The sequence below is a fragment of the Giraffa tippelskirchi genome, chromosome 4 (genome assembly GCF_054371585.1).
Source record: "Giraffa tippelskirchi isolate mGirTip1 chromosome 4, T2T-mGirTip1v1.2.pri, whole genome shotgun sequence".
In the NCBI taxonomy this organism is placed as follows: Eukaryota; Metazoa; Chordata; class Mammalia; order Artiodactyla; family Giraffidae; genus Giraffa; species Giraffa tippelskirchi.
The window spans coordinates 19,330,809-19,357,396 of record NC_137278.1 but is presented as its reverse complement, the minus strand read 5'-3'; the positions used below and the strand labels follow the sequence as shown (position 1 = coordinate 19,357,396).

The following is a 26,588-nucleotide window of genomic DNA, read 5'->3' as shown; positions in this document are numbered from 1 at the left end:
CCCCACAGGGTTTCCACAGAGGACGGAAGGGCCTGTCTCTGAAAAACTTGGCAGGCTTGTGCCCTGGTCGTGGGAACTTTTAAAGTAATTCAACAAAATGAATACTTGTTGAATTCTGTTCTATACAGCGTGTGCTTACCAAGTGTTTTTTTTATAACTGAATACTTGTTCAGGCACAACGAGGGAAAAAAATTAATATGTCATTTAATAAGGTCGTAGATGCGCTGAGGGCCCAAAGAAACTTTTCCAACCTGGGGACAAAGAGGGTGACGGGTGGAGGATTAGCGGGGTGGAGGGAAGCAAGGGACGAAGGAAGGAAAGGGACTGGTTAGAAGCGAGTGGGGAAAAGACAGAACCCTAAGGATCCGAAACATACAACACTAAGTACTTTACTCCCAGAAAGAACAAGTACGGAAAAGCAGGGCTGTGGGTACGTGAGAGACAAGGGTGGGGGGCGGGGCGGACAGGCTGGCCCGCCCCCCCCAGCTAGTCCCTCCTTCCGCCCATCGCCCCGCCCCCGCAAAAACCCAAACCGGTAACCTCTACCCGGCCGCCTCTCATTGGCTATGCAAATAAGAGAAGTCTGCTGGGGCCAATAAGCCGCGGCCACGGCTTGGCCAGCGTCTTCCGGCCCGCCCCTGCCAGCCCGCCCCTGCCTCCCCGCCCCGCGCTTACCTCGCGAGCCGAGGGCGGTACGAGGGGCGGCGGGGGCGCGGCGCGGCTGGGCGGTGAGGCGGCTGCTGGAGTGTGAGGCGGCGCGGGCGCTCAGCATGGCTCGCCTGGTGCTTGGTAGGCTTGGGCCTCCTCGTCCGGGAGGCCGGGGGGTGAGGTGAGGGGAACAGCCTGAGAGACCCGCGGCCCGGGGAGCAAGCGGGCGCCTGGCCTTGCCCGCGCCCCGCACTGGCGAGGAGGGTCGCGGGCCGGGCCCTCGCGGAGGATGCCGCAGAGGCAGCCCCGGGGGCGGTGGGGGAGCTCTGCGAGCTGAGACTGTCCTTGACCGAAGCTTCCCCACCCCCAACCCCTCCAACCCCGCGCTGGCCCTCCGGCAGAAGTGTGGGGCGCGCGGGAAGGTGAGGGAGCCCTTGGCTGGAGTCGACCGCATCCCACCTGGGCGGGGGGGAGAGGAGGTGTGGAGCTTGTGCGCGCGGGAACCCCAAGGCTGGGCTCGAACCCGGGGCGCTGGGGGCAGCCCCGAGCCGGGGGCCGAGTGCCGGACGCCGGGCTCTTGTGTGAAGGGGCGGGTGGGGTGTGAACGAAAGCCGGGAGTTGCGATCGAGCCGCTTGAGACCGACTGTGGCTCGTCGTCCCTGACCGTGGCTGGGTATTGGGGAGTGGGGGCACCTGGAAGGGGGACCTTGTTCTGGGCCTCGAGTGTTCGCGGGGAGTCACGGGCTCCTCACACTGCAGCTTGCCCTCGCCACCTGTTTTATGGAATTCCCACTTGTGAGAAACCTGAAATATCAAAACCTAGTCTTGAAATCGATCAGAAGAGTTTCCTTCAAAGGCAGCAGTACCTTCTTAAAGGGTTTCACGATGCAAGAGCGCTTTAGATGTGATTGAACTTTTCAGAACTAAATCGAACCCAGACTAAGGTAAATGTCTTAGCGACTTCAGTAGTGAGATGGAGGATCCCCTTCCTTCCCTGGGCCCTCTTGGTCCCAGTCAAGGCGCTGTAACAGTGGGTACCTGAGCACACTGGTCCAGAGAGCAAGGTTTGGGTCCCAGCCTCGGTCCCCCAAATCTACTCGCTGGGTGACTGGGAGCTAGTTGCTTAACCACTCTGGGCTTGTACTCCCTAGCGTTGTTCTCGGTATTAAGGAGTTTATATATATATGTATACCTAAAGAGAAAAAGCAAGATAGAAAATATTTGCCATATTACTGTAGAGAGAATAGAGGAGCGAAGAACTTAGTTTCTGTTTAGTTGCCTGCAAGTGAATTCAGGCAGGGCTCTGAAAGCGTCTATGATTCTTTCAGATGACTCATTATTTTAAGGTAGTCAGACTTTTGGGGCGCCCTCTCGGTTTCTAGATGACTTTTTTGGGACCATGTACTCTTACTAGCAGGTGAGGTACAGAGAGGTTACTGATGTAGATTTATAGCATCCTTAACTGCTGTTGGGGAATAATGGGAGGCCACAGATGGCAAAACCATCTGCTCACAAAGCTTCTAGACACTTGGATGTTCCTATTTCCCATTGGTGCTCGTTATCAATGAGTGGAATGACCATGTGAAACATATCATTATCGATCAACATTGACCTACTCTTATCATTTTAAGTGGGCTGAGGGTTTTTGTAGGGGTTAGTTACTGACTGCTGTTATTGCTGTTGTATTTTGTACACCTTTTAATGCTTTTGGAGTAGCATGTTTGATTTCCTTCCAACCCTACTAGGTCTTACTGCCTCTTAAAGAATTTAGTTCTTGAACCTTTATCAAGACATTTCCATTGATAGCCATTATAGTGGGGGAGTGAGATCCAGGCCACTTTATAGAAAGTTACAAAAGTTCAGCACCATTACTAGGAGGGAAAAAAGCTGAAGTTTATGTTATACTGAGTGTCGTTAGGCATGCCCATCTTCGTACCACATTCCTGAGGTGAACAATTAAACAAAAATCACTGTTTAATGAGTGAAACAGTCATTAAAATATCCTGTAATGACTCCAACCTGCTTGGAACAGCATGAAGAGGAGAGTGCCTTCCTCATTGCTCTTCCCGATTGACAGGAGAAGAGAAGGAACCTGATTCCCCTGCACAGTCTGTAGAACGCCCCTTCTGGCATTTATTCCTGCAGGGTCCAGTCCTTTGGTTAAAATTTGGGGATTGGTACATAAGTTAGTCTTTAGTTATGTGGCCTTAGGCAAGTTACCTTTTCTGTGTTTCCATTTCCTGGGCTAAAAATGGGCATGATGATACATACCATGTAGAGTAAATGAGTTAACGGTACGTAGTGTCATATAAGTGTTATTCTTAGTTGAGATGTCAATTTTTGGAGGCTAGTTGAACAGATACATATATCAAAATGGTAGCCATCCCCCATCCCCCTTGTAAGATTTTTTCTTAAGGAAATAATCAAATTTATTTGAGAATAAATAGAATTTTTAGCATTGGCCTCTTAATAGAAAAAATATATGGAAACCATCAAATTATGTCAGTAGTGGATTAGGAACATGATATAGCCATTAAAAATGGTTACATGGGGGCTACTTACATAGAAAATGTAACTTATTTTGAGTGGAAAAGGTTACAAAATAATAAGATGAGATTTATATAAAATTTTAAACCTCTGTATGATGTAGAGAGGTGTCAGTTACAATATCTACCAAAATATTAATAATTCATTCTAGCAGGACTGTTGATAGGTTTTTTTTTTTGCTTTTCTTATTTTTGAAAATTTTGCAAGGAGCTCAATATCTTGAATAAATAACAATTCATTCAGATATTTTTCTTTAAAGAAGATAAATATATTTTAAAAATCCATAGAAGATTTTCCAAGACCAGTTTTATTCTCAAGCTTACTGAGAATTCGGATGGTCTCTACTTAGGTTCTTGATTTACTTGCTTTAGTGATTGTGTCCAGCTCTGTGATCTTTTCTGCAGCAAAGAAAAGATTATTAAGCAGCACCACCCAATAGAAATAGAATGCTAAATTTATGTGGTAACTTAAAATTTTCTGGTAGCCACATTTAAAAGACAAAAAGAAGTAGGTGAGATTAATTTTAATATATATTTATTTATCCAGAATATCTAAAATATCTCAAGAGGAAATCAATATCAGAAATACTAACGAGATAATTTGCTCTTTTCTCCTATCAAGTCTTTGCGATTCACTGTGCTTTTTACACCTCCAGCACGCCTCCCTTTGTGGTAGCCCTTGTGGCTAGTGGCTGCTGTGTTGACCTGCAGTTATAAAGGGAGCCTCTCTTTGATTGGCTTGACCTCTGTCCACAACTCACCCTTCCCCACCTCTTGAAATGGAAGAGGAGTTCATCCTGTTGCAAGATACCCCTCTCTGACTCTGGGTTTACTCCCCGCCTCGTAATTCTGGCATTTTGTTCCATTATTCCCTGTAGTAGCCTCTGCTGCTCCACATATTTCTTCTCTTCATGCTCAAATCACTCCCATCCTTGAAAAGAAACCTTCCTTTTATCCCACATTGACTTGGTGTCTCCTGCTCTTTATAAGAAACCTATCTGTATTATTTTCACCAGTTTGTTCCCTCCTTCTCTCTCCAACCTTGTGCAGCCTGACTGCTAGTTACTTTCGCTTCTCTACGACAACCGCCCAGGGCCCCGGGGACCTCTCTGTCATTATATATCCAGTAGGCAGTTTTCAGTCTTGGCTACTTGACCTCCCAGTAGCCTTTGTTACTGTTGTTCATTTCATCTTGCCCTCGGTTTATGTGAAACCACTCTCCTGATAATTCTCCAACCCCTGTTCACATTGCAGCCAGAAGACTCTATAGAAAGCAAATCTGATCATACCCATTGCATTATAACCTTTAGTGGCATCACAGCACTGTTCGTAGAGTTCACGGTGAAGTTCCTGCAATATGGTAAAGTTCATGATGAAGTTCCTACAGTGCTAGTCATATTTGTAATTCAGATGCAGTGTTCTCAGTGTAACTGTTATTCATGCCCATGGTGTATTGAACCTTTTTATCTTGAGTACTGAAAAAACAACATGGTTTAATGGATAGAGCTTGGAAATAGGAGTCAGAGCTGCTCCACCAGTTTTAGGTGTGACCATAGATGGGCCATTTGATCTCTGTCTGCCCTTGTTTCCAAAATCAGGATGATTCCCATGTTCTAGTTAGTAGTGCTGTGAAAAATCAAGTGGATCCAATGTATTTGAAAGTGATTTGAAAATTCAGAATCCCTTGGTAGGTGTAAAGGTGGAGGACTGAGCAATAGAACAATTGACATCAGTATACACTCCTTCTTGAAGAAGTTTACCATTGGGTTACTTAAAAAGTTCCACATGAAATCTAAATCCTGTCTACAAAGTAAGCATATGAAATTGTGACTAAGGTGGCATATGAGTAGCCAAAGAAATATATTTCGTCCACAAGATGGCTAAACTGTTAATAATGCAATAGACTGTCTGCCCTCCCTTTGTCAATTGTTCACGTGAACATTCAGAGCTCATCCAGCAGCCCTGTGAGTGCCTGATGATGTGCCATGGATAGTATTAGTAGCAAGAAAGATACTTAAAAAAACAATTGTCCTTAAGAGAGTCACAGTCTAGTCGAAGAGTCAAATAATTATTTTTCCCATCAAAAAGCTTTAATAAAGATAGCATGCTAATAATGCATCTGAATAACACAAGAAATAGTGGGTGGGTTATCCAGGGATTCAGAGTTGAATGGAACAGCCCAATTTTTCAGCACCCTTGCCCAAAAGATGGCAGTAACAGTCCTGCCTCATAGAGTGTGGTTGTACAGAATGAAGGTGTTAGCATAGGGAAAGCACTAAGAATAGTATTTAAATCTGTTCCCGACACAGCTCAAGAGATGAGGGTGTGGGCCGTCTGTGCCCTTCTTATTCAGCACTGCCCCAGAGAGAGTAAAATCCCAGGGGCTCCAACAGTAGCCAGGCTGAAAGTGGGGGAGTGGAGGAAGGAGGGGGCTAGGAGAGAGCTGACCCAGGCTGTCCTCTGTGTGAACAGCCTTGGTCAGTTGAAAAGGACTTTTCCAGTCAGAGCGTGAACCCTGCTGTTGATGGTATGTTTCTTGTCATTCCAGGTCTGATGAGCTGTACCCTCTTTATAACAGTTAATGGTCTTTATTCGTCTAGTGATGATGTAATTGAATTAACCCCCTCAAACTTCAACCGAGAAGTTATTCAGAGTGACAGTTTGTGGCTTGTAGAATTCTATGCTCCATGGTAAGTAATTATAAAATAGTTGTCGGTTATTTATGGTACTTTATAAAATTAGGAAAAATACTATACTATGTATAATAAAAATGTGATTTTATTTAGCCATCTTGTTTACCTAATTTACTGATTGTTTAAAAGAGGTAGAGGACATATCCAGGTAATGCTAATGAAAAGAAATCTCATAATGGTAAAAAGTAAAAGACGTAAGAGGGAAAGTATTGATTGACTGTTAAAGGGTGCAGAGTTTGAGTCAGTTACGAAAAAATGCTGGAAGTAGCTAATAGTTGCAAGAAAGAAGGAATTTTAGGAAGACACAATTACCTGGCCTTTAGGACGAGGTAAGTGGGCTGAAGATAAAATTCTTCTCTTGCTTTGCATCTGCTTCTGGGGGGAAAAAAAGAAAGCTTCTGCAGTGAAGATGTAGTTACCTTTGAAATGAGTAGCGCACGGTTTCATACAGTTGACCCTTGAGCAGCACAGGTTACAACTGCGCAAGTCACTTAAATGTGGGCTTTTTTTTTTCCCCAACAAATTTTTACTCCAGTGTTACACAATTCGCTGTGGTTGAATCCGTGGATTCAGGGGGCAGGCTATTAAGTTACGTGGATTTTCGACTGCAGCGGGTCAGCAGCACCTGTAACTCTGATTATTCAAGGGTCATCTACACAGTCAAAATACACAGTATTGCACTGATCGTTTATGTAGTTAAAATACGTAATGAAAACAAAACCAAAGCCCCAACAAATAGACGTGAAGAAACAGATCAATGGAATCGGTGCGGAATAGGCATGAGACTGTCACTGCTACACACTGCAGGTGACAAGTGTCTGAGAGGAAATGGAGCACCACCAGCTGTATCTGCATGTGAGCTGTGTGCTGACTTGAGGTCCAGAGTGGTCCTCTGAGAGGCAGGGCGGGTAGTGAATGGAACTCTTACAGACTGTCCTTGAGCAGGCACTTTTTGGGGAATGCCTGATGAAAGGTTTTCCTTTATTGCTTTTCAGTTTTTTCTTTGGAAAAAGAAAGCAGTTTTAGAAACTCAGTACCAGTTCAGTGTAGCGAATCATGGTAAAATCCTTTACTTTAAAAGTTTATGTTACTACATTATGAAAATACTGTTCATCTTAATACCTTTTTTTTTAATTCCTTTTGTTTTTTCTTTGTTATCCAAATAAGAATTCTGAATAGGTTCATTCATTCATTTTAGTAAAGGTACAAATGGCAGTTGTACAGGCTTAATATTGTTGAATGCCATTGTATGCAGCTTTTACAAGTTTGATATTTTTTGTCATTTATGGCATTAGTAATTTACCTTGTTTTGATGGAGCTGCAGTATATGAAAATACGCCTCATTTCAAAACAAAACCAGTCAGCATACTTGAGAAGATTCTGGATCAAGTAGCTAATTATTATTGTTAACTGGCAAAGTTTTGCTTCATAGTGTCCTGGATGAGAGAATGTCTCATTAGAGAGTGTGCTTTTAACCTCTCAGTGTGTTTGAACTTTGGCAGCTTGGTGAAGACTAGGAGTTCCTCCTTTGAATAAAGGTTTTACATGCATAGAATAAAAGCTATGGGATCACAAAGGAAACCTGAAATATTGGAATAAGATTATTAAACTATCAAAGTAAATCTTGATATGGTTTTGTAGTCCTCATTTACAGGGGCTATAAGTACCAAGGTCCAGCAGCAGATTTTCGCAGCTGGCTACCATAATTCTGAAATGTGATGAACGTGAGTGATGTTGAAAGATACTTGCACCAGCTATAGTGGTGAGAAAATGGCTGTGATTACTGTTTGTGACAGAGTCATGAGTGCTAACCCACTATGGTGTGTTATTACTGTTTATAATTGAAAGAAATCCTAAATTTTAATTACAGGTTAATGAAAATAGAGGATTTTCCCCCCATCAAAGCTTACAGAGCCCTTAAGTTTTTGTCTACTAGCCCTTTGGGGATCCGTGGACCCCAGTGAAAAACCCCTGAGTTATCAGGTGTGCTGCTATATTTATATTTGTGGCATTTTGATCTGTCTTTACGTTGCTTAACATTGAAATTACAGGGCGTATGTACTCTGACAATCTCTGATTTAAGTCCTTCCTTCATTAGAATAAATTAAAATTAAAGAGGCACAAAGTCCTGTAAAATTTTGACTCCTAGATTTCCAAAACATACTGTGTAGGTAGTGGGTAGAATCAGCATTTCAGGGCACTTTGCTGAAAGATCTTGACTTCTAAACTATTGGGTTATGCTTAGGCCCCCATGGAAGGTGATGCTACATACTGACTAAGAGCGTGGGATCTGGAGCAAGGAAGACCTGTTAGGCAGCTCCGTCACTGGGTGACATGGGAAGGGTTTCTTACCTTCTCAGGCTCTGTTTCATCATCTGTAGAATGAAAATGACCACAAAGCCTGCCTGCAGGGTGGCTGTGCTAATGAAATGAAATCCTGTGTGAAGAATGTGCGTCATGGTGCTGGCACATGGCATTGGCTCATTAGGTGCTTAGAGACCTAATTAGAAGAAAATTGACTTTGTTTAAAAAAGGAAAAAGTCACCTGTAGTTAAACTAGCTATGCTGTCTTCGTATAATGGGTATTATACAATGATGAAAATAATACAGCTGCCTATAACCTGGATGACTGACACACACGTAATAGATTTCTGTATATATAATTTTTTTTAAAGCACTTGTCTGTCTGTTACATTTCACAGTAATTTTTTCCAAGTACTAGTACCTAAAAGATGAAGAATATTTTTCCTTGTGTTGTGTGTCTCTGTCTCACTCCCCTTGTTCTTTTATCACCACCTTGTGGTGTCAGGGCTTTTCACTCCTTAGCCTTACTGACTTGAGATTCCATGTGAATTTTAACTCCACAAGCTGGCGTGGGAGCTATAGACGCAGGCTGCACAGATCCAGGCTCTAAAACAGTCGTCTCGTCTATAAAATGAAAATTCTGGACTAATCGGGGCTATCAAACCTTAACAGATTGAAGAATCACTAGTGGGATTTATTAAAGACAGGTTCCTGAACCCCTTCTCTAGGAACTCTGATTCTTTGGGGGCCTCAGAACCTGCATTTTGCTTAGCATAGAACTCAGACCACACTTGAGGCGCACTAGGCAAAGAAAACACTGATGTTCCCCCTCAGGGATGGAGTTACAAATGATACTATTTGTTTAAGCTGTTTAAATACAATTTAACTCAGCAGTAATTTGGAAGATTTTCTATTATGATTAAAAAAAAAAAAAGGATCATAGTGAAATCACAACAGTGAGCTCCTTCTGGTCACCGATCATGTCTGTTTTTAGTGCTATTCTCCCTGCAAGCCCCCACCCCCAGTCCATGGCACTCAGGAGACCATTGGGGAGTGTTTCTCGAATTGGAATCAAAGACTGACTGTTTCCTTGTGTTTTCATCCCCTGCAAGGTGTGGCCACTGCCAGAGGTTAACACCAGAATGGAAGAAAGCAGCAACTGCCTTGAAAGTGAGTTTCTGGGATGTTCACATTCACCTGTGTATGTTGAAATAAGTTTAAGCAAATGGGCTTAATGTACAATAGGAGGTCAGTTTGCATGTTGAAGCCCAGGACTCTTGTTCTGCTTCCAAGATTATGTATGGAACAAGGGGATACTGTACATTCTAATTTTTGTCTTGTCTATTTGCATTAATTCTGTTTCCCAGTGAAGTAGCATAATTGTGCCTAGTTGGGCTATTTCTGGGAGCTGCTGAGTTTCCACACAGGCTGACTTGCCTGTTGTCCAGCCCTCCATTTAGGATTGATTTCCCAGGCTACAGCTGTCATCAATTCTGTTGGCAAATGGAACCCTGCCCTTTATTATCTTGTCTCTGAGTTTGCATCATCAGATGATGGGTTCTTGTGGATTCTGCTCTGGTTGAAAGAAAAACAGATATTCCTTCTGTGTTTCCACAGGATGTTGTCAAAGTTGGTGCAGTTGACGCAGACAAACATCAGTCCCTGGGGGGTCAGTATGGTGTTCAGGGATTTCCTACTATTAAGATTTTTGGATCCAACAAAAACAAACCAGAAGATTATCAGGGTAAGAACTTTTCCTAATGACTTCATGCCCTTGGTTGGAATTCTCATGTGAGTGGGTAGGACCAGATAGAGAACCTGGGATTCTGCAACCTGTTGGCCCTGCTGCCTGCAAGTTTCCCACCTGCCTTGTGCCTGAATTTCCTGATCTGTGATTCCTACATCTTCTGAGTTGCTCAGAGATTAAACACGTGTCAAACAGATGAAAGGGTTTTTTTTATTATTGTTTATGCTAGCTTAGACCACACGGCCTTAGCAGTGATTGAGTAGTGATGTTTTGTGCTTTCCTCTTTCTCGTTAGTTTAAAAAAAAAAAAAAAAAATACTAGTTACTCAGTATTTTACCTGGAGAAGGAAATGACAACCCACCCCAGTATTCTTGCCTGGGGAATCCCATAGACAGAGGAACTTCATGGACGACAGTCCATGGGGTTGCAAAGAGTTGAACACAACTTAGCAACTAAACAACAACAAGATATTTTACTCGTTACTTACTATTTAATAAGTTTCTATAATTATATAGTATTTTTAAAGATCTGCAAGTGTTTTCTTGCTCCGATTGCTCACCCCTTCACTGTTAAGGAGTTCGAGCGTAAGAGTGGGAAAAGAAAGTCCTGTAACTGGAAAGTCAGTTTGAACTGTTGATATTACCGTGGAGTGTTTTGCCCATGAATCTTTATGTCTTGTAAACATATATAGTATTTGAATTATTAAAGCTGTTATTTAGTCTTTTAAACTGTTGATAATGAGGAAGTCCTGCATGTTCTCCTTTTTATAGATGAGGGAGTTGTATCTGCTGTGAGTTACTGAAGCAGCTGGAGAGGACTCTGGCTCCAGACTCTCAAGACTAAATATTACTTTAGTCAGCTGTTCTTTTATAGAGTTGCCTGTTATTTAAGATGTCACAAATAGGTATCATATTGAAGATAGCTCTAAAGTTCCATAAAACAAAGTTTTATTTTTCTTAGTAAACACCTGCTTTTCTGCTTTGGAATATTTTTTAATTTTGCTAATTTGTGAAAATTGAATGTTTAGAGCAGGGGTTAGCATTTGGTCAGCTTCTTGTTTTTGTAAATAAGTTTTCAAAACACTGCCACACTTTTTCACTGGTGTTGTCTATGGCTACTTCCATAGTAAGACAGCAGAGTCAAGTGGCTACAACAAGCAGTGTGGCCTGCAAAGCCAAAAATAATGACTGATCTTCTGCAGGAAGAATTTGCTCACCTTTGGTCTAGAATGAGAAAACCCTCTCTGTCTTTTTCCCTAGTATATTTCTTGATTTGGTGTACTTCCAGGTAGAGATTGTTGGGAGGGGCACTGACTCAGAAAGTGGGGTGTCTGCAGTACATAAGGAGCAGAAGGCTGTTTTTATGTTGAGGTCTGCCTGTCTGCCTGTCTTAGGAGGTGACACGCTTGGTCACTGCATCTCAGCCAGGATGTAGTAGACAGTGATCTGAACACATTCTGAGTACTGCTGCGCTGTATTTTCTTTCTAATGTCAGGTCTGAAGTGTTCTCAGAAGTTTTTATCTCTTCCTGGGCAGTTTGATTAGAAAACTCTAACAAAGAAGAAAGAAAAAACTTTCTGACGAGATTTTGTTACTTTTGCCTTTGAACTCTGATAATCTCAAGGCATGTATTATCCATTTTCTTCTGAGTAAATCAGGAGTCTCCTGACTTGTTCTTGAGCACATAGCTTTTGGTAAACTTCCCAAGGCTGTTGTCACTGTTTTAAATACAGGGCTTGAAATTAAGAGCAAGTTCAGCTAGAACCTCAAAGCCCAGAATAACTGTGTTTTAAACAAGGTAGAAGGAAGTGGGTTGCTTTCCAGTTTCTTAGCTTCGGATGGCTCGTATCCTCCTTTATCCAGTCTTTTCTGTCCATTAATCTCATTTAAATAGTATTTTCCATTCCCCTCATTTGGTACTTTGTGTTTACAAATTTATCCTGCTCTCTTAACTAGATAACCTTTTTCATTTATGTACATGTTACACATTTCAGTAGACATTGCGGTGAACTGTCCTCAATAGTAGATGGTATTTATGGGTGAACAGAATGTCCTTGTTCACACTAATAACCTAAAACTGAAGAAGAGGAATTAGTTTTCCCAGTGTAAAGTTTAAGCAGGAAATACATTCTAGAAGAAACTGGTGCTGTCTTAAAGACACTCGAGTTGTTAGGTCTGTTTGAACACCAGATGGAGCTGACAGACCTGTCTGTTCCCATCTTTACTAGCGTCAGGTGTAAACACCCAGCCCGCCCGCTGTGTTCACCTGACGGCCCTGTCTCCCTGCAGGTGGCAGAACTGGCGAAGCCATCGTGGATGCTGCCCTCAATGCTCTGCGCCAGCTCGTGAAAGACCGCCTTGGCGGCCGGGGCAGTGGCTACAGCTCCGGAAAACAAGTAAGGCTCTGTGTAATGTCAGTTTTTAACCTGTGTCATGATTTTGAAGCCTGATTGTATACTCGGCATGAAAGTGAAAGTCGCTCAGTCGTGTCCACCTCTTTGTGAGCCCATGCACTAGTCCATGGGAAGATTTGTGGCAACCCTGCATCAAGCAAGTCTGTCAGTGCCATTTTTTCAATAGCGTTTGCTCACCCTGTCACATTTTGGTAATTCTTGCAGTATTTCAAAAGTTTTTTGTTATAATTATGGTGATCTATGATCTGTGATCTTTGATGTTGCTATTACAAAGAAATTATGACTCGCTAGAGACTTGGAATGAGGGTTAGCATTTTTTAGCACTAACATTTTTGAATTAAGATATTTATTGTCTTTTAGACATAATGCTATTGCACACTGAATAGACTATGGTATGAAAATTATAGGCTACAGTCTAGTGTGAACATAACTTTTAGGTGCACCAGGAAACCCAAGAAATTCATATGAGTTGCTTTATTGCAATGCTTGCTTTACTGCAGTGATCTGGAACCAAACCAACAGTATCTCCAAGGTCTGCCTGTACACATAATAAAACGGCCCTTCACTCCTAGGAGACCAGTAAGAGTAGCTTCTTTATACAGACTTAGCTTACCAGAGATTTCATGCTTTTGCCTTTTATCTCAAACTTAAGACATTTAATGAGCACAGGTTGTCTTTCCAACACTGATGGCTTTTGGCTCAGGCAACAGAAAGCATTATATCAATTCTGACTGCTTTGTAGGTTTAGTATTAAAGAAAATGCCTTGAAAAGATAAAAGGGTTAAGGGTTTTTAGCTTTCTCAAGTAGTAGGGACTTGATCTGAACTGTAGGTATCCAGGATGAACCAGCGTGGTTCTGAATGAGAACAGTGTTACTAAGGTGGTTCTGTGAGCCATGCTGGGGTTTCTCTTAATGAAGGTAGCAAAAGTAGAGTTCAGGTTCACATTACATGTGATACTGAGTGTACTGGTAAATCTTTGAAAGTAAATACTGTTTGCCAAGTAAAAAGAATAATAATACTAAGGAATGTTCCCTATCTGAGTAAAATAGTTTTCACTTGAAAGAAGAATTCAAAACTTTGTTAAGATGTAGAATTGATTATTGCTATATGTATATTTAGAATGGTGATAGTGTTCTTTTTGGCCAAGTTGTAACCTAAGGTTTAATGTCACAAATGACAGGGCAGAGGTGACAGTTCAAGTAAGAAGGACGTGATTGAGCTGACGGACGACAACTTTGACAAGAACGTCCTTGACAGTGAAGATGTTTGGATGGTTGCGTTTTATGCTCCTTGGTGTGGACACTGCAAAAAGTAAGTGCTTTGTACCAGGTACTTTTTTAAGTCACAGTGCTTTTAGTCTGTTCACCTGGCTCACTTCTGAAGAGCTGAATCAGGTCATAGGTGATCCCCAAGATCTTCTCCCCCAAAGTTCCAGCTCTAAGTGAATGTTAAACCTCAGCATTTGTGCCGATTGTTTCCTCTGTCATGTTTTCAGAGATGAACAGGGAGCTGGCATCCAGGGTTGGGAGGGGCATGATGGATGAAGGATGGGGAAGTGAATGTGGGAGGGTGGGGCGTCATAGCTTTCATAAAGCTGCACATGGAGTGTTTTCCAAGTGTAATTTCACTGGACTGGATGGAAATGTGCACAGCAGTTAAAGTATGTGTGCGTAGAGGTGGCATACCCTTTTAAAGTTCAGGGTGTTTTCTGTAGCCTAGAGCCAGAATGGGCCGCAGCCGCTACAGAAGTAAAAGAGCAAACAAAAGGCAAAGTGAAACTCGCAGCTGTGGACGCCACCGTGAACCAGGTTCTCGCCAGCCGATACGGGGTGAGTGTGCTTGGGAGGCTGGTTTCTCTGTGAAACACGCTGCTTTCAACTGTCACTCCATTGTGTACTCCTGGCCTCCCTAGGAGGTGGAAGGGGAGCTTAGCCATTTTGTAATGAAGAAATGAAATCACTCACTATCTTAACTAGTAAACCTGGGACTCAAGACTGTTGAGGTTTCTTGGTTTTGTTTTCAGCATTGCACTGCCCATGGGCTTAATGTGAGCCCAGGCTTTCGCAGGTTACTCATACAGCTTCTAAAGTTGGTCCCTTTGTTCTCGAGCATATATATTACTGTATTGATATATGTCCAGCATTTGAATAAGATTTGGCAAAGCCTGGCAGTGAGACTGTTAATACCTCCTGACTGACCTCTGTGTGCTGCCCCTTAGACACTGATGCAGGCTAGGGAGTGTTTTTGTTATGTTAAATTACCTATAAAGTAGTTTTAGCCATAAAGATCATCTTATTTATTATTAAATATTAATTTGATTTCTACTCTGATATTTTATTTTGGGGGCTTCCCTGGTAGCTCAGTGGTAAAGAATTCACCTGCCAATGCAGGAGATGTGAGTTTGATCCCTGGGTTGGGAAGATTTCCTGGAGGAAGAAATGACAACCTATTCCAGTATTTTTGCCTGGGAAATCCCACAGAGGAGCCCGGTGGGAGTCGCAAAGAATCAGACACGACTTAGCAACAAACAACAACAAAATTTTAATTTTTAATAGATTAGGGGATTCCCTACAATCAAGATATTTCAGAAAGGCGAGTCTCCTGTGGATTACGACGGGGGACGCACGAGATCCGACATTGTTTCCCGGGCCCTTGATCTGTTTTCTGATAACGCCCCACCTCCTGAGCTGCTTGAGGTAAACCTCTTCATCACCTGTAGTAAGGAGAGCTTTTCCAGTGTGATGAAAGACGACATTGAAGCAGTAAAGACATTTTCTGTCCTTGCCGGTTAGCTCTTTCTCTTTTTTAAATTGTTCTCTTTAGAATGTTTTTGTACTTTCAGATGGGGAAAACTTGTCTTATAAATTGCAGCTTTTCATAACTTTCAGTATGGAAATAATTGCACTGCAAGCAAAAGGTACCTTAGCTTCATTAAAATTGAATCTAGTCTTTCATTTATCATTCTCAAAATAATAGCTAACATTTATTGAGCACCTGGCCATGTGATGAGCACTGTTCCTTTATGTAGATTTTTCTCATTTAATTCTCATATGAACACTTAGAGGTGGATACTGTTTTTATCTCCATTTTACATATGGGGAAGAGGCAAAGAAAGCCTCAAATCCATGAGAATATATAATACATGTTAATGTCTTTCCTACCTGTCTAAACGACTAGACATCAGAGCAAGGCTGTGCCCAGTCATCCTGATTTCTGAGACCATGTGTACATACAAATGGCTCACCCCCACCGCGGATAGACGGCTAAGAGATAAAAACAGAATTCTCATTCCTGTTTCTGTAGCGCACACAGGAAGTATTATTTGGAAAGAGCCTTATCTAGCTCTTGAATTACTTTGCTCTTCAATAAGCATGACGATGCCCAGTCTCTGTTCAAGCGGACCTGTGGGTTCTGTGTCACATGGCCTTCTAAAACCCCTTGTGTTCTGGGCCCTGCAGATCATCAACGAGGACATTGCCAAGAAGACATGTGAGGAGCATCAGCTCTGCGTCGTGGCCGTGCTGCCCCACATTCTGGACACAGGTATGGCCAGTGGGGGCTTGCTCTCCATTAGTTCTGTGCTGCCTGCTCTGAGAACACTTAATAGATGGAATTACTTTACCAACTCCTTTCTTTTTACCTGTAAAATCTTTGTCTGTTTAAATCAGGAGCTGCAGGCAGAAATTCTTACTTGGAAGTTCTTCTGAAGTTGGCGGACAAATACAAGAAGAAAATGTGGGGGTGAGTTATCGAACTGTCTCAGGATCATTTGGGAAGGAGAGTGTAGTGCTGCTTGAAAGTGGTTCCCTCAGTGTTTCCTGTAGTCTGTGCTCCTCTGCTCACTTTGGTGTGTTTTTTTGTTGTTGTCAGTTGCTAAGTTGATCCAACTCTGATCCCATGGACTGCAGTACGCCAGGCTTCCCTTTGCCATCTCCCAGAGTTTGCTCAGACTCACGGCCATCGAGTCAGGGATGCCATCCAACCATCTCATCCTCTGTCATCCCCTTCTCCTCCTGCCTTCAGTCTTTCCCAGCATCAGGTTCTTTTCAATGAGTCAGCTCTTCACATTAGGTGGCCAGAGTATTGGAGCTTCTGCTTCAGCATCAGTCTTTCCAGTGAGTATTCAGGGTTGATTTCCTTTAGGATTGACTGGTTTGATCTTGCTTTCCAAGGAACTCTCAAGAGTCTTCTCCAGCACCACAGTTCAAAAGCATTAGTCTTCGGCACTCAGCCTTCTTTTGGTCCAACTCTCACATCTACATGACTACTGGAAAAAAACATAGCTTTGATAGTATGGACCTTTGTCAGCGAAGTGGTATCACTTTTTTTTAATATGCTGTCTAAGTTTATCATAGTTTTCCTTCCAAGGAGTAAGTGTCCTTTAATTTCATGGCTGAAGTCACATTTCACAGTGATTTTGGAGTCCAAGAAGATAAAGTCTGTCACTGTTTCCACTTTGAAGTGATAGGTCCAGATGCCATGATCTTAGTTTTTTGAATATTGAGTTTCAAGGTAGCATTTTCACTCTTCTCTTTCACTCTCATCAAGAGGCTCTTTGGTTCCTCTTCACTTTCTGCCATTAAGAGTGGTATCTTAGATCTGCCTGTCTAATGTTGTTGATAATTCTCCGTGCAATCTTGATTCCATCTTGGGATTCATCTAGCTGGCATTTCACATGATATATTTTGTATTTAAGTTAAAGAAGCAGGGTGACAATATATAGCCTTGACGTACTCCTTTCCTAATTTTGAACCAGTCCTTTGTTCCATGTGTGGTCCTCACTGTTGCTTCTTACCTGCATACAAGCTTCTCAGGAGGCAGGTAAGGTGATCTGGTATTCCCATCTCTTTAAGAATTTTCCACAATTTGTTGTGATCCACACAGTCAAAGGCTTTAGTGTAGTCAATGAAGCAGAAGTAGATGTTTTTCCGGAAGTCCCTTGCTTTTTCTATGATCCAACAAATGTTGGCAATTTGATCTCTGGTTCCTCTGCCTTTTCTAAATCCAGCTTGTACATGTGGAAGTTCTTGGTTCATGTACTGCCAAAGTCTGCCTTTGAAGGATTTTGAACATGACGTTGCTGGCATGTGAAATAAGCACAGTTGTATGATGATTTGAACATTCTTTGTCATTTCCTATTTTGGGGATTGGAATGAAAACTGACCTTTTCTAGTCCTGTGGCCACTGCTGAGTTTTCCAAATTGGCTGGCATATTAAGTGCATCACTTTCAAAGCATCATCTTTTAGGATTTGAAATAGCTCAGCTGTAATTCCATCATCTCCACTAACTTTGTGCATAGTGATGCTTCCTAAGGCCCACTTGACTTCACACTCCAGGATGTCTGGCTCTAGGTGAGTGACCACGCCCTTGTGGTTATCCAGGTCATTAAGGTTTTGTATAGTTCTTCTGTGTATTCTTGCCACATTGTCTTCATTCTGTTAGGTCCTTGCTGTTTCTGTCGTTTATTGTGCCCATCCTTGTATGAAATGTTCCCTTGGTATCTCCAGTTTTCTTCAAGAGATCTGTAGTCTTTCCCATTCTATTGTTTTTCTCTGTTTCTTTGCAGTGTTCACTTAAGAAGGCTTTTTATCTCCCTCTTGCTATTTTCTGGAACTCTGCATTCAGTTGAGTTATGTTTCCCTTTCTTCCTTGTCTTTCGCTTTGCTTCTTTTCTCAGCTATTTGTATAGCCTCCTAAGACAATCACTTGCCTTCTTGCATTTCTTTTTCTTAGGGATAGTTTTGGTCATCGCCTTCTGTACAGTATTAAACAGTACCTCCATCCATAATTCTTCAGGTACTCTGTCTACCAGATCTAATCTCTTGAATCTGTTCATCACCTCCACTGTATAACCATAAATGATTTGATTCAGATCATAGCCGAATGGCCTGGTGGTTTTCCCTACTTTCTTCAATTTAAGTCTGAATTTTGTAATAAGGAGCTCATAATCTGAGCCAGTCCCCTCTGGTCTTGTTTTTGTTGACTGTATAGAGCTTCTCCATCTTCGGCTGCAAAGAAGTTGATTAGCCTAATTTCAGTATTGACTATCTGGTGATGTCCATGTGTAGAGTTGTCTCTTGTGTTGTTGGAATGGGGTGTTTGCCATGACAAGTGTGTTCTCCTGACAAAACTCTGTTAGCCTTTGCCCTGCTTCAGTTTGTACTTAAAGGCCAAACTTGCCTGTTACTCCAGGTATCTCTTGACTTCCTACTTTTGCATTCCAATCCCCTGGGATGAAAAGGACATCTTTTTTGGGTGTTAGTTCTAGAAGGTTTTGTAGGTATTTGTAGAACTGGTCCCCTTCAGCTTATTTGGCATTAGTGTTTAGGGCATAGACTTGGATTACTGTGATGTTGAATGATTTGCCTTGGAAATGAACCGACATCATTCTGTTGTTTTTGAGATTGCCTCCAAGTACTGCATTTTGAACTCTCTGTTGACTATGAGGGCTATTCCCATTTCTTCTAAGGGATCCTTGCCCATAGTAGTAGATATAATGGTCATCTGAATTAAATTCGCCCATTCCAGTCTGTTTTAGTTCACTGATTCCTAAGATGGTCGATGTTCACTCTTGCCATCTCCTGCTTGACCGCAGTTTATCTTGATTCATGGACCTAACACTCCAGGTGCCTATGCAATATTGTTCTTTATAGCATCAGACTTTACTTTCACCACCAGACACCTCCACAGCTGAGTGTTGTTTCCACTTTGGCCCAGCCTCTTCATTCCTTCTGGAGCTATTTCTCCACTCATCCCTGGTAGCATATTGGACACCTACTGACCTGAGGGGCTCATCTTCCAGTGTTTTTTTAATATATAAAAATAATTACCACCTAGGAAGAAACATATCAATGCAAGTATCTTATTTGTACCATGGTACACTTTTTCTTATAGGAATCATGTTCTAATGGTGGTTGGAGACCTCGGCTAGTAAGCAGAAACAATTAGTAACAGAGTTGAATTCTGGCGCAGCCTTGAAGGCTAGATAAAGACAGAAATAGAGGCATGTTCCTTTACCCTCTTCTGAGTGAGGGCCGGACATTGGTAAATGTTTAGAACAAAGCTCTATGTACTCCATCTCCGCTGCTGTCCCAGGTACCACCTGGGTACAGGTCTCACACAGAGGCCTTGCACTGCCGGTTACTTTAGCAGGTGCTTCTCATGTGCATGCAGGAGGCTGTGTGCCCAGGTTCCTTGTATGAGTAGAGGGAGCTGATGGTGTGCAGCCTTCTCATTGCAGTGGCTTTTCTTGTTGGGGAGCACGAGCCCTGGGGTCATGGGCTTTAGTCGTTGCAGCATGTAGGCTCAGTAGTTGTGGCAACGGGCTTAGTTGTTCCGCGGCATGTGGGATCTTCCTGTACCAGGGATTGAACCTGTGTCCCCTGCATTGGCAGGCAGATTCTTATCTACTGTGCTACCCAGGAAGTCTGGTTGAGGATTTTTTACATGTGTGAATTATGACATATGCTTAACTTTTTTAAAAAAAAGTTGTTACATGCCCAAAGAACATTAATAACCCCAAATGATACTGATAGGATTTCAGGTAACAGAGAAAATTCATCAGGTTTATTGGACAGTATTTTGGGGACTGGGAGGAGAAATGGTCCTGTAGGTAGACCAGTCCATTTAGGGTTAGGGTGTAGGAAACAGGAGAGGAACCGAGGTTACTTAGGAGCACATCTGGAACATGTTATTTAAAAAACTCATCTTTAAGTTTTTGATTTTTTTTTCTACACCCATCTCATTCCGTAAATGATTTGATGTGTAATGTTTTGTTCTTTAATTAATGTCTACTAATCAGGTTCTAATTAATTCAAAAGGGATCTTTACCCTAAAAATCAATCCACTTTTCTAGGTGGCTGTGGACAGAAGCTGGAGCCCAGTCTGAACTAGAGAATGCACTGGGGATCGGGGGGTTTGGATACCCTGCTATGGCAGCTATTAATGCACGCAAGATGAAATTTGCTCTCCTAAAGGGATCGTTCAGTGAGCAAGGCATCAATGAGTTTCTCAGGTAACTTCCTCCTTCCTTGTTTTTGTTTTGTCAAACTGTTTACTTGGTTCTTTTGTGGTAATGGTTCCAAACTAGATTATTCTAGAGTACGCAATAAGTAATTTTCTATTTCACATTTCGGGGAATAAATGTTCATAAATTAAGAGCTTTGGAATCATCTTCCTGTGCAATGGAAGTCTTCTACTTAGCAAGTGATAATACCACTTTTCTCCTCTCGGGCCCCTTTGACATCCTGTGCACTTGGCATTGAGCCATCCTGGTGTACCAGCCTGCATGAGACATGGGTCTGACTGACTGCTGAAGCCCTCTGTTCTGCCCATACCACAGTGCAGGGAATGGTGGGACAGTGACTCCCTGGCCCAGAACATGGAGAGTGGCCGCATTGAGAAACCTTTCTGGGCTCTAAAGTCAGTGTGGAATTTTGTTAATCAAGTATTATTGTTGGTCTAGCCCATGTTCTAGATCAACTTTGATCGTTTTTACTTCCTTAACTTGTATTTTGGCAAGATACGTTTGCACTGTTTTTCAAATTACTGGTAGTAACTGGCTTTATCTGCTGCCAAAGCCTTCTTCGGGAATTCCATTATATTGCTCTACAGTGACATTGTTGTCCCTGATGGAAAAGATAGTTCATGAAGTACTTCTCAGGAGCAAAGAGTTGTTTCTTCAGTGGCACCAACCGTCCATTGTTAACACACGTCTTCTCGTCTTCCCCTCAGGGAGCTGTCTTTTGGGCGTGGATCTACAGCACCTGTAGGTGGTGGGGCTTTCCCCACCATCAGCACCAGGGAGCCCTGGGATGGCAAGGACGGCGAGGTGAGTCCTGAGGGCAGCTGAGCCATGAGCAGGACTTGGGGCTTTGGTCCTGCCTCTGAGTTTCCTGACCCTTCTTTGCTGCTTGTGACCCAAGACCGCTCCCTCAGACCTGAACCTTGACGTGAGCCTAGCCCTGAAGTGTCGGTTTCTTGGGCCTGTAGGCCCTTCATCCCATCCTCCCTGTTGTCAGGTGCAGCACTGAATGTTCGTGACCAAGACAGCCAGAGAAATTCACTGAGGTTGCTTTCCTACTAGCCCTCAAGTGAACATTTAACCTGGAATTCAGTAACTTTGAGAGAAGAGCAAAATTCAGGCTTTGAAATTAAATATATTCCAGTACATTTCTGCCCATCCTCCTCAAAGGACAAGTTAAATCACTGTTAGTTTTCTCTCTGTATTGATAGGCAGGGTTAAAAGCAGGAGCTGGGTGAGCAGAAGCAGTCATGCTCAGAGCACCGCTAGATGAATACTGCTCTGTGAAGTGAGACGTCAGACTTCAGGGTCGCCCTGCCTGTGGTTTTGCGTAGACCCTGCAGGGCCTGACAGTGGTTTTCTGTCCCACAGCTTCCCGTGGAAGACGACATTGACCTGAGTGACGTGGAGCTGGACGACCTGGAGAAAGATGAGTTGTGAGAGGCTCCGCAAAGACTTCAGCTTTCTTTTCTTGGGAGCGGATTTTCCTGCAGTGAAGGAACGTCCTTTCCAGTCTGAGGAACCTACCAGTGGCCTTTTTAACCGAGAAGTAACCCTTGACTGGTCATTTGAAAACACTGCAACAGTGAACTTTTGCGTCTCAAGAAAACAATGAAAAATTCTATGAATTGTCGTAGCCAGTGAAATGAGTTGTATCCTGTCAATTAATATTTTGAAGAAAACGGATGGGCTGTTGAAGCGTTTTTCCCTCCCTCTGACTTGCTGCTTGGATGTTCTTGGAGGCTGTTTCTTACATACAAGTTTTTTAATGTGATCCTTTTCATTTGAATATTAATAGCTTTTTTCCATTAAAGAATAAAACAATATTTTGGACAATGCCAATAAATGTATGAAATCAGTGTCCACATGGTAAATTCAGAGTGCGGTCTTCAGCCTGTACATTAATGTTGTGAAGGAACAACCTTGACGTCTGTCCTCCCTATAACCTGCAGCTCGTGTGACACCATCTGGATGCCTGCTGCCACACAGGTCTTACCTGAGCCCACAAGGCCGGGTTCCAGCTGTAAATGTGAAATGTAAAGCTAGTTTATATAGAAGGGTGAAAAACAGTGTGGATCGTCAAGTGGGAACTGCCCTCCATGCCCAATCTTTTGTCTTTGGGCCATCACCAGCAACTGCTACGGAAAAGAGCTGGTTATACACTTAGCCCAAGGTTTTTGATACGTTATTATTAAACCCTCACAGCATGTCCCGTTAAGACATGAAATACAGCAGCAGGTTACCAATTGATAGGAAGTCCCCATTCATGTAAGACATTCAGAAAACTGAACTTTAGAATTATGTTAGAATATAAGACAATTCAAAGGACTGAGAATTTCTTTATTGTAACTTACAAAAAATAAATACGACTGTCACTAAATCTTCGTGAGCAATTTCTCTAAAAATCTAAATTATGTAGGATACTTAAATTGTTCTCTGGCTAGAGGAAAGAAGCGTCTGTAGTAGTTCTCATGAATACTTAAGTTTAGCTGCACCAGCTCATCTTTCTAGTCAAGAAGACTAAGGTCGATGTGGAAGTAGACGTAAGGAAAGTAGTCTTGGTTGCTGAGTTGGAGTCCAGGGATCTCCACGGATGCCTGCAAAAGATGGCACGTTAGTGCATACGCTCGTCTCGTTTTATGTTTCTGTGTGAGGAAAGCTCTCTAGGCATTGACCACAGTTTCTGCCTGCCACAGTCCACCCCTAACTCACGCACACAATCTCTTGTTAACCTTTCACATGTGAAGTGGAGATTTTTCTAATAATCCGGCAGGTACCGTTTTGGGGGAGTAGCTCCATGTGGAGGGGCTGACCTTATTGTAAAAGGCAGCTTTCTCTGGATGATATACCTACATCCAATATACTTGCAGCTGCAACTTCATCCAGATGCCTGAAGACGGAGTTCAGAACCTCTCGTAAACGTTTGGTGCATGACTTCTTATGAGGCTGGAGGAGAACCGCCTGGAAGTTCACTGGCAGTCCATACCTGTTGAGGCAGACCAAGTGTGTAACAGTACTGCCAGTATGGGTAAAATGAACCTGACAGTAAATTCTAGTACGAGTGAAAAATCAGCCAACACAGCTTAGGAGAAGAAAACTCAGTTGAGCAGAATGTCAAGGGTCAGGAGTGAGGCTAATTATTAGATCTTTCTGCACAGAAAAATCTCTAGAACATGCTTAACAGCTGATGGTGACAGTCTTTGACTAAAGAACCAAGGGGTCCCTTGGATATGTGTGATTGTCAGGTGGTGAGGGTTCAAATTGAAAGGCTATCTGACTTAAATATTCTGACTCCAAAGCCTTTGTCTAAAATGCAGCTTAGCGGCTTTACTTTTCTCCACTGAAAGACCAGCACACACAGATCTGGTTTATCAAGATTGTTCCTTCCTTTTCCCCGAGTTTTGGGTGGACAGAAAGGATTTTAAATGGACTTTGGATGCTGGAGTACATGTAAAAACCACTTGCTGGCAGCTTTTCCTATTGTGTTATCTCAACAAAGTATTTACACTGGGACTTCCCTGGTGATCCAGTGGTTAAGACTCCGCCTGTCAATGCAGGGTACACGGGTTCCATCCCTGGTCCAGGAACATCCCACGTGCCACAGAGCAGCCAAGGCTGTGCGCCACAACTACTGAAGCCAGTGGGTCTAGAGCCCGTGCTCTGCAACTAGAGAGTAGCCCCTGCTCTCCACCATTACAGCAAGCCCGCGCACAGCAACGAAGACCCAGTGCAACCAAAAATAAAATGCTTACACTGAGTACTATATAAGTAAACGTGTATTTTGTAATGGGTCAGTGTTTTAAAATATATATATATATATGTGTATATATATATATATATATATATATACTACCAGTGAGCAAATGCTCGGATATTCAATACTTAATCACCCATGCTTTATGCCCAAGTCAGGCATGTGAAAGCTGGCCTTGCGATGCCCTTTTACTGACTAACCTATTAGTATTACTTCGTTTTTATTTCACAATCAAGGCCCATAAATTAGCTCCTGACTTTCCCGGTCCTTATTTCTGGCTGTTAATGGTGCAAAGTGTTCACTCAAGTCCTGAGGTCTCCTAGTGGGTCTACAAAAAAGTAAGATGAAAGGGCCATTTATAATTGCCTCACTGTAAACAAGCAGAAGACCTATCTGGTCCCACGGCCTTAGGACACTGAGCGAGCGGGTCCCCACCAGAGCCGAGAGGCGAGGAAAGCCGCAGGGGCCACTGATGCTGGCGGGGAATGGCAGGAGCCCCTGGGCTAGATGGTGGGTGAGAAGATGGCCCGGCAGACACCCTCATTCCTTCTTTGCTCACGTCTCTTATCATCAAAGCTCCGACTACCCAGAGGACAATGAGCAGAAGGTCGTAGTGCTTCCTGGAGAGCCCCTGTCGCTTGAATGAGCAGTGGCTCTCACCCTGCCTTCCCTCCTGGAATGTCCCACCCCACTCCCAGTGCCCTGGATGGAGACCCCACCGCACACCCACGACCTCAGCAGCACAGCTGTCCCTGCCCACCGCAGGGAAGTCCAAGCACCAGACTTTAGACTTCTCAAAGGGCGATGGTCACTGATCCAAAGCCCAGGGCACATGTGTGTCTGGAGACAGCACTCCAGCTCACAGACGCAGCAGCCAGACCATCAGTCTGCCACCCTCCAACCAGTCACCCCACCATGTTCACCGCCAGGTTGCTCTGGGAGGCTGTTTATCCTTCCCATGAACCAAGAGGCCATCTGCTGAGCTCTGCTCCCCTGACCAGCCCGTGAGCTCCTTGTTCACTGAGCTACCCCTGTGTCTGGTGAACAACAGACACCCCAAGCTAGACACTGGCTACAGGAATGCCGCTTGCCCCTCACCCAGACTCCACGCTCTGGACCCCTTCCTCATCCCACTCCCCTCTTGGATTCAGGGCTTCCACATTCTTCCCAGACCCTTCCAGTCCTCTCCCTGCTAGCTGTCCCTCCTGGTCAATTCGAACACCTCCTCCATTCTGCTCAGAACAGGCCTTCCAGGAACAGGGGGTCAGCTCTCCCACTCCACCTCCAGCCGCCCACTTCTGGACCACTCTGTACAGGAGCCTCCATCCCCTCGAGGTCCCCTGGCGTGGGCCCTCCACCTGCGCCCTCTGTACTAAGAAGGTCGCAGTCACCACCCCTGCCTGCTCACATGCCACCATCATGCCCTTTTTAAAAATTGCCTCCCAGCTCTCATCCCACCTATGGGAGCGTCCAGGGTCCTACGTCACCCGAGCATGCTTCAGTCACTAGTTGCTCACGCCCAGTGGTCCCATTCCAGAAACACGTCAAGCCTTAACCGTCTGCTTCCTGACTCACCCATCTCTCCCTCCTCTGGCCTCTGACATCCCCATGGGCTTCTCTGCCCCGACTCCTTAGAGGCTGGGCTCCCCTTTGGTGTACCCTCTAAATGACCCTCCATAGGTGAGCTCATCCAAACACATCAACCGTCACTGGTAATTCCCTAACATCCATTCTCCACCAAGTCCTCTCCCAAGATCCAGGCTAATTAATTACCCAGCTACCTTGCCAGCTTCTCCAGTCTCATCACGGTCCCACCACTCACCCAGGGCCCGTTTCCATTTTCATCTTGGGTGATTTAAGCGCCTGATAATGAACCAGCACTTCCTCCACTGAGGGCTGGTCCACTTCTCTTTGATGAGATTTAGCCCACAAATGTAGAGCGCCTCCTCTCTGTCCGACTCCGGGCTGGGTGACAGGCAGAGAGGCAAGTCACCCCGGCGCTCCCCTCCAGCTCCCAGGGTAGGGAAAAAGGACAGAACCAACTCTGAGGAAAGACACAGCAACAAGGGCCAGTTGAGGGCAAAGGCCGATGCGGGGTCGGAGGAACAAGGTAACAGGTGAACTGTAGCCATCTGTTCTAATCAAGTTGTTTAACATCTGTTTTCTTAGCTTATGCTCGCTCCATATGATGCAATATGAAAATATCATGAAAAAAGATCGAGCATCTCTGTGCATAGTGATGGGACTATAGGCAGATGAAAAAAACAAGTTGTAGAACATCAAGTATAAATGACCCGACTTGGGAAAGAAGAGTCTTAAAACCATTAACCGGGATAATCCATGGGTGGTGGAACTGACAGGAACTTACTTTCCACAGTACCTATTTCTGAACTTGAATTTTTTTTTTTTTAACAGTGGTGATGTATTACAACTATTCAGGAGAAATAAAAGTATAAG

General features: G+C 43.5%; 2 protein-coding genes across 11 annotated transcripts in view; one reads left to right on the top strand and one right to left on the bottom strand.

The window, feature by feature from the left end:
* Window positions 1–678: 678 nt before the first annotated feature.
* PDIA6 (protein disulfide isomerase family A member 6) lies at window positions 679–22,223 on the top strand. Its single transcript, XM_081596531.1, has 13 exons — window positions 679–789; window positions 5,743–5,884; window positions 9,304–9,361; window positions 9,809–9,935; window positions 12,227–12,333; window positions 13,534–13,664; window positions 14,068–14,182; window positions 14,909–15,049; window positions 15,812–15,896; window positions 16,022–16,094; window positions 20,210–20,368; window positions 21,088–21,184; window positions 21,749–22,223. Exons 1-13 carry the CDS (start codon window positions 771–773, stop codon window positions 21,815–21,817), a joined length of 1,323 nt encoding a protein of 440 aa, XP_081452657.1. The 5' UTR covers window positions 679–770; the 3' UTR covers window positions 21,818–22,223.
* A 473-nt stretch (window positions 22,224–22,696) lies between these two features.
* Window positions 22,697–26,588, bottom strand: part of ATP6V1C2 (ATPase H+ transporting V1 subunit C2) — a 56,305-nt gene continuing 52,413 nt past the window's right edge. For all 10 annotated transcript variants that reach the window (XM_081596523.1, XM_081596518.1, XM_081596522.1 and 7 more), the window contains 2 exons: window positions 23,231–23,363; window positions 22,697–22,974 (listed from right to left, as the gene is read on the bottom strand). In XM_081596523.1, coding sequence (XP_081452649.1) covers window positions 22,885–22,974; window positions 23,231–23,363 — 223 coding nt within the window. In that variant the 3' untranslated portion in view covers window positions 22,697–22,884. The remainder of the gene's footprint in view (window positions 22,975–23,230; window positions 23,364–26,588) is intronic.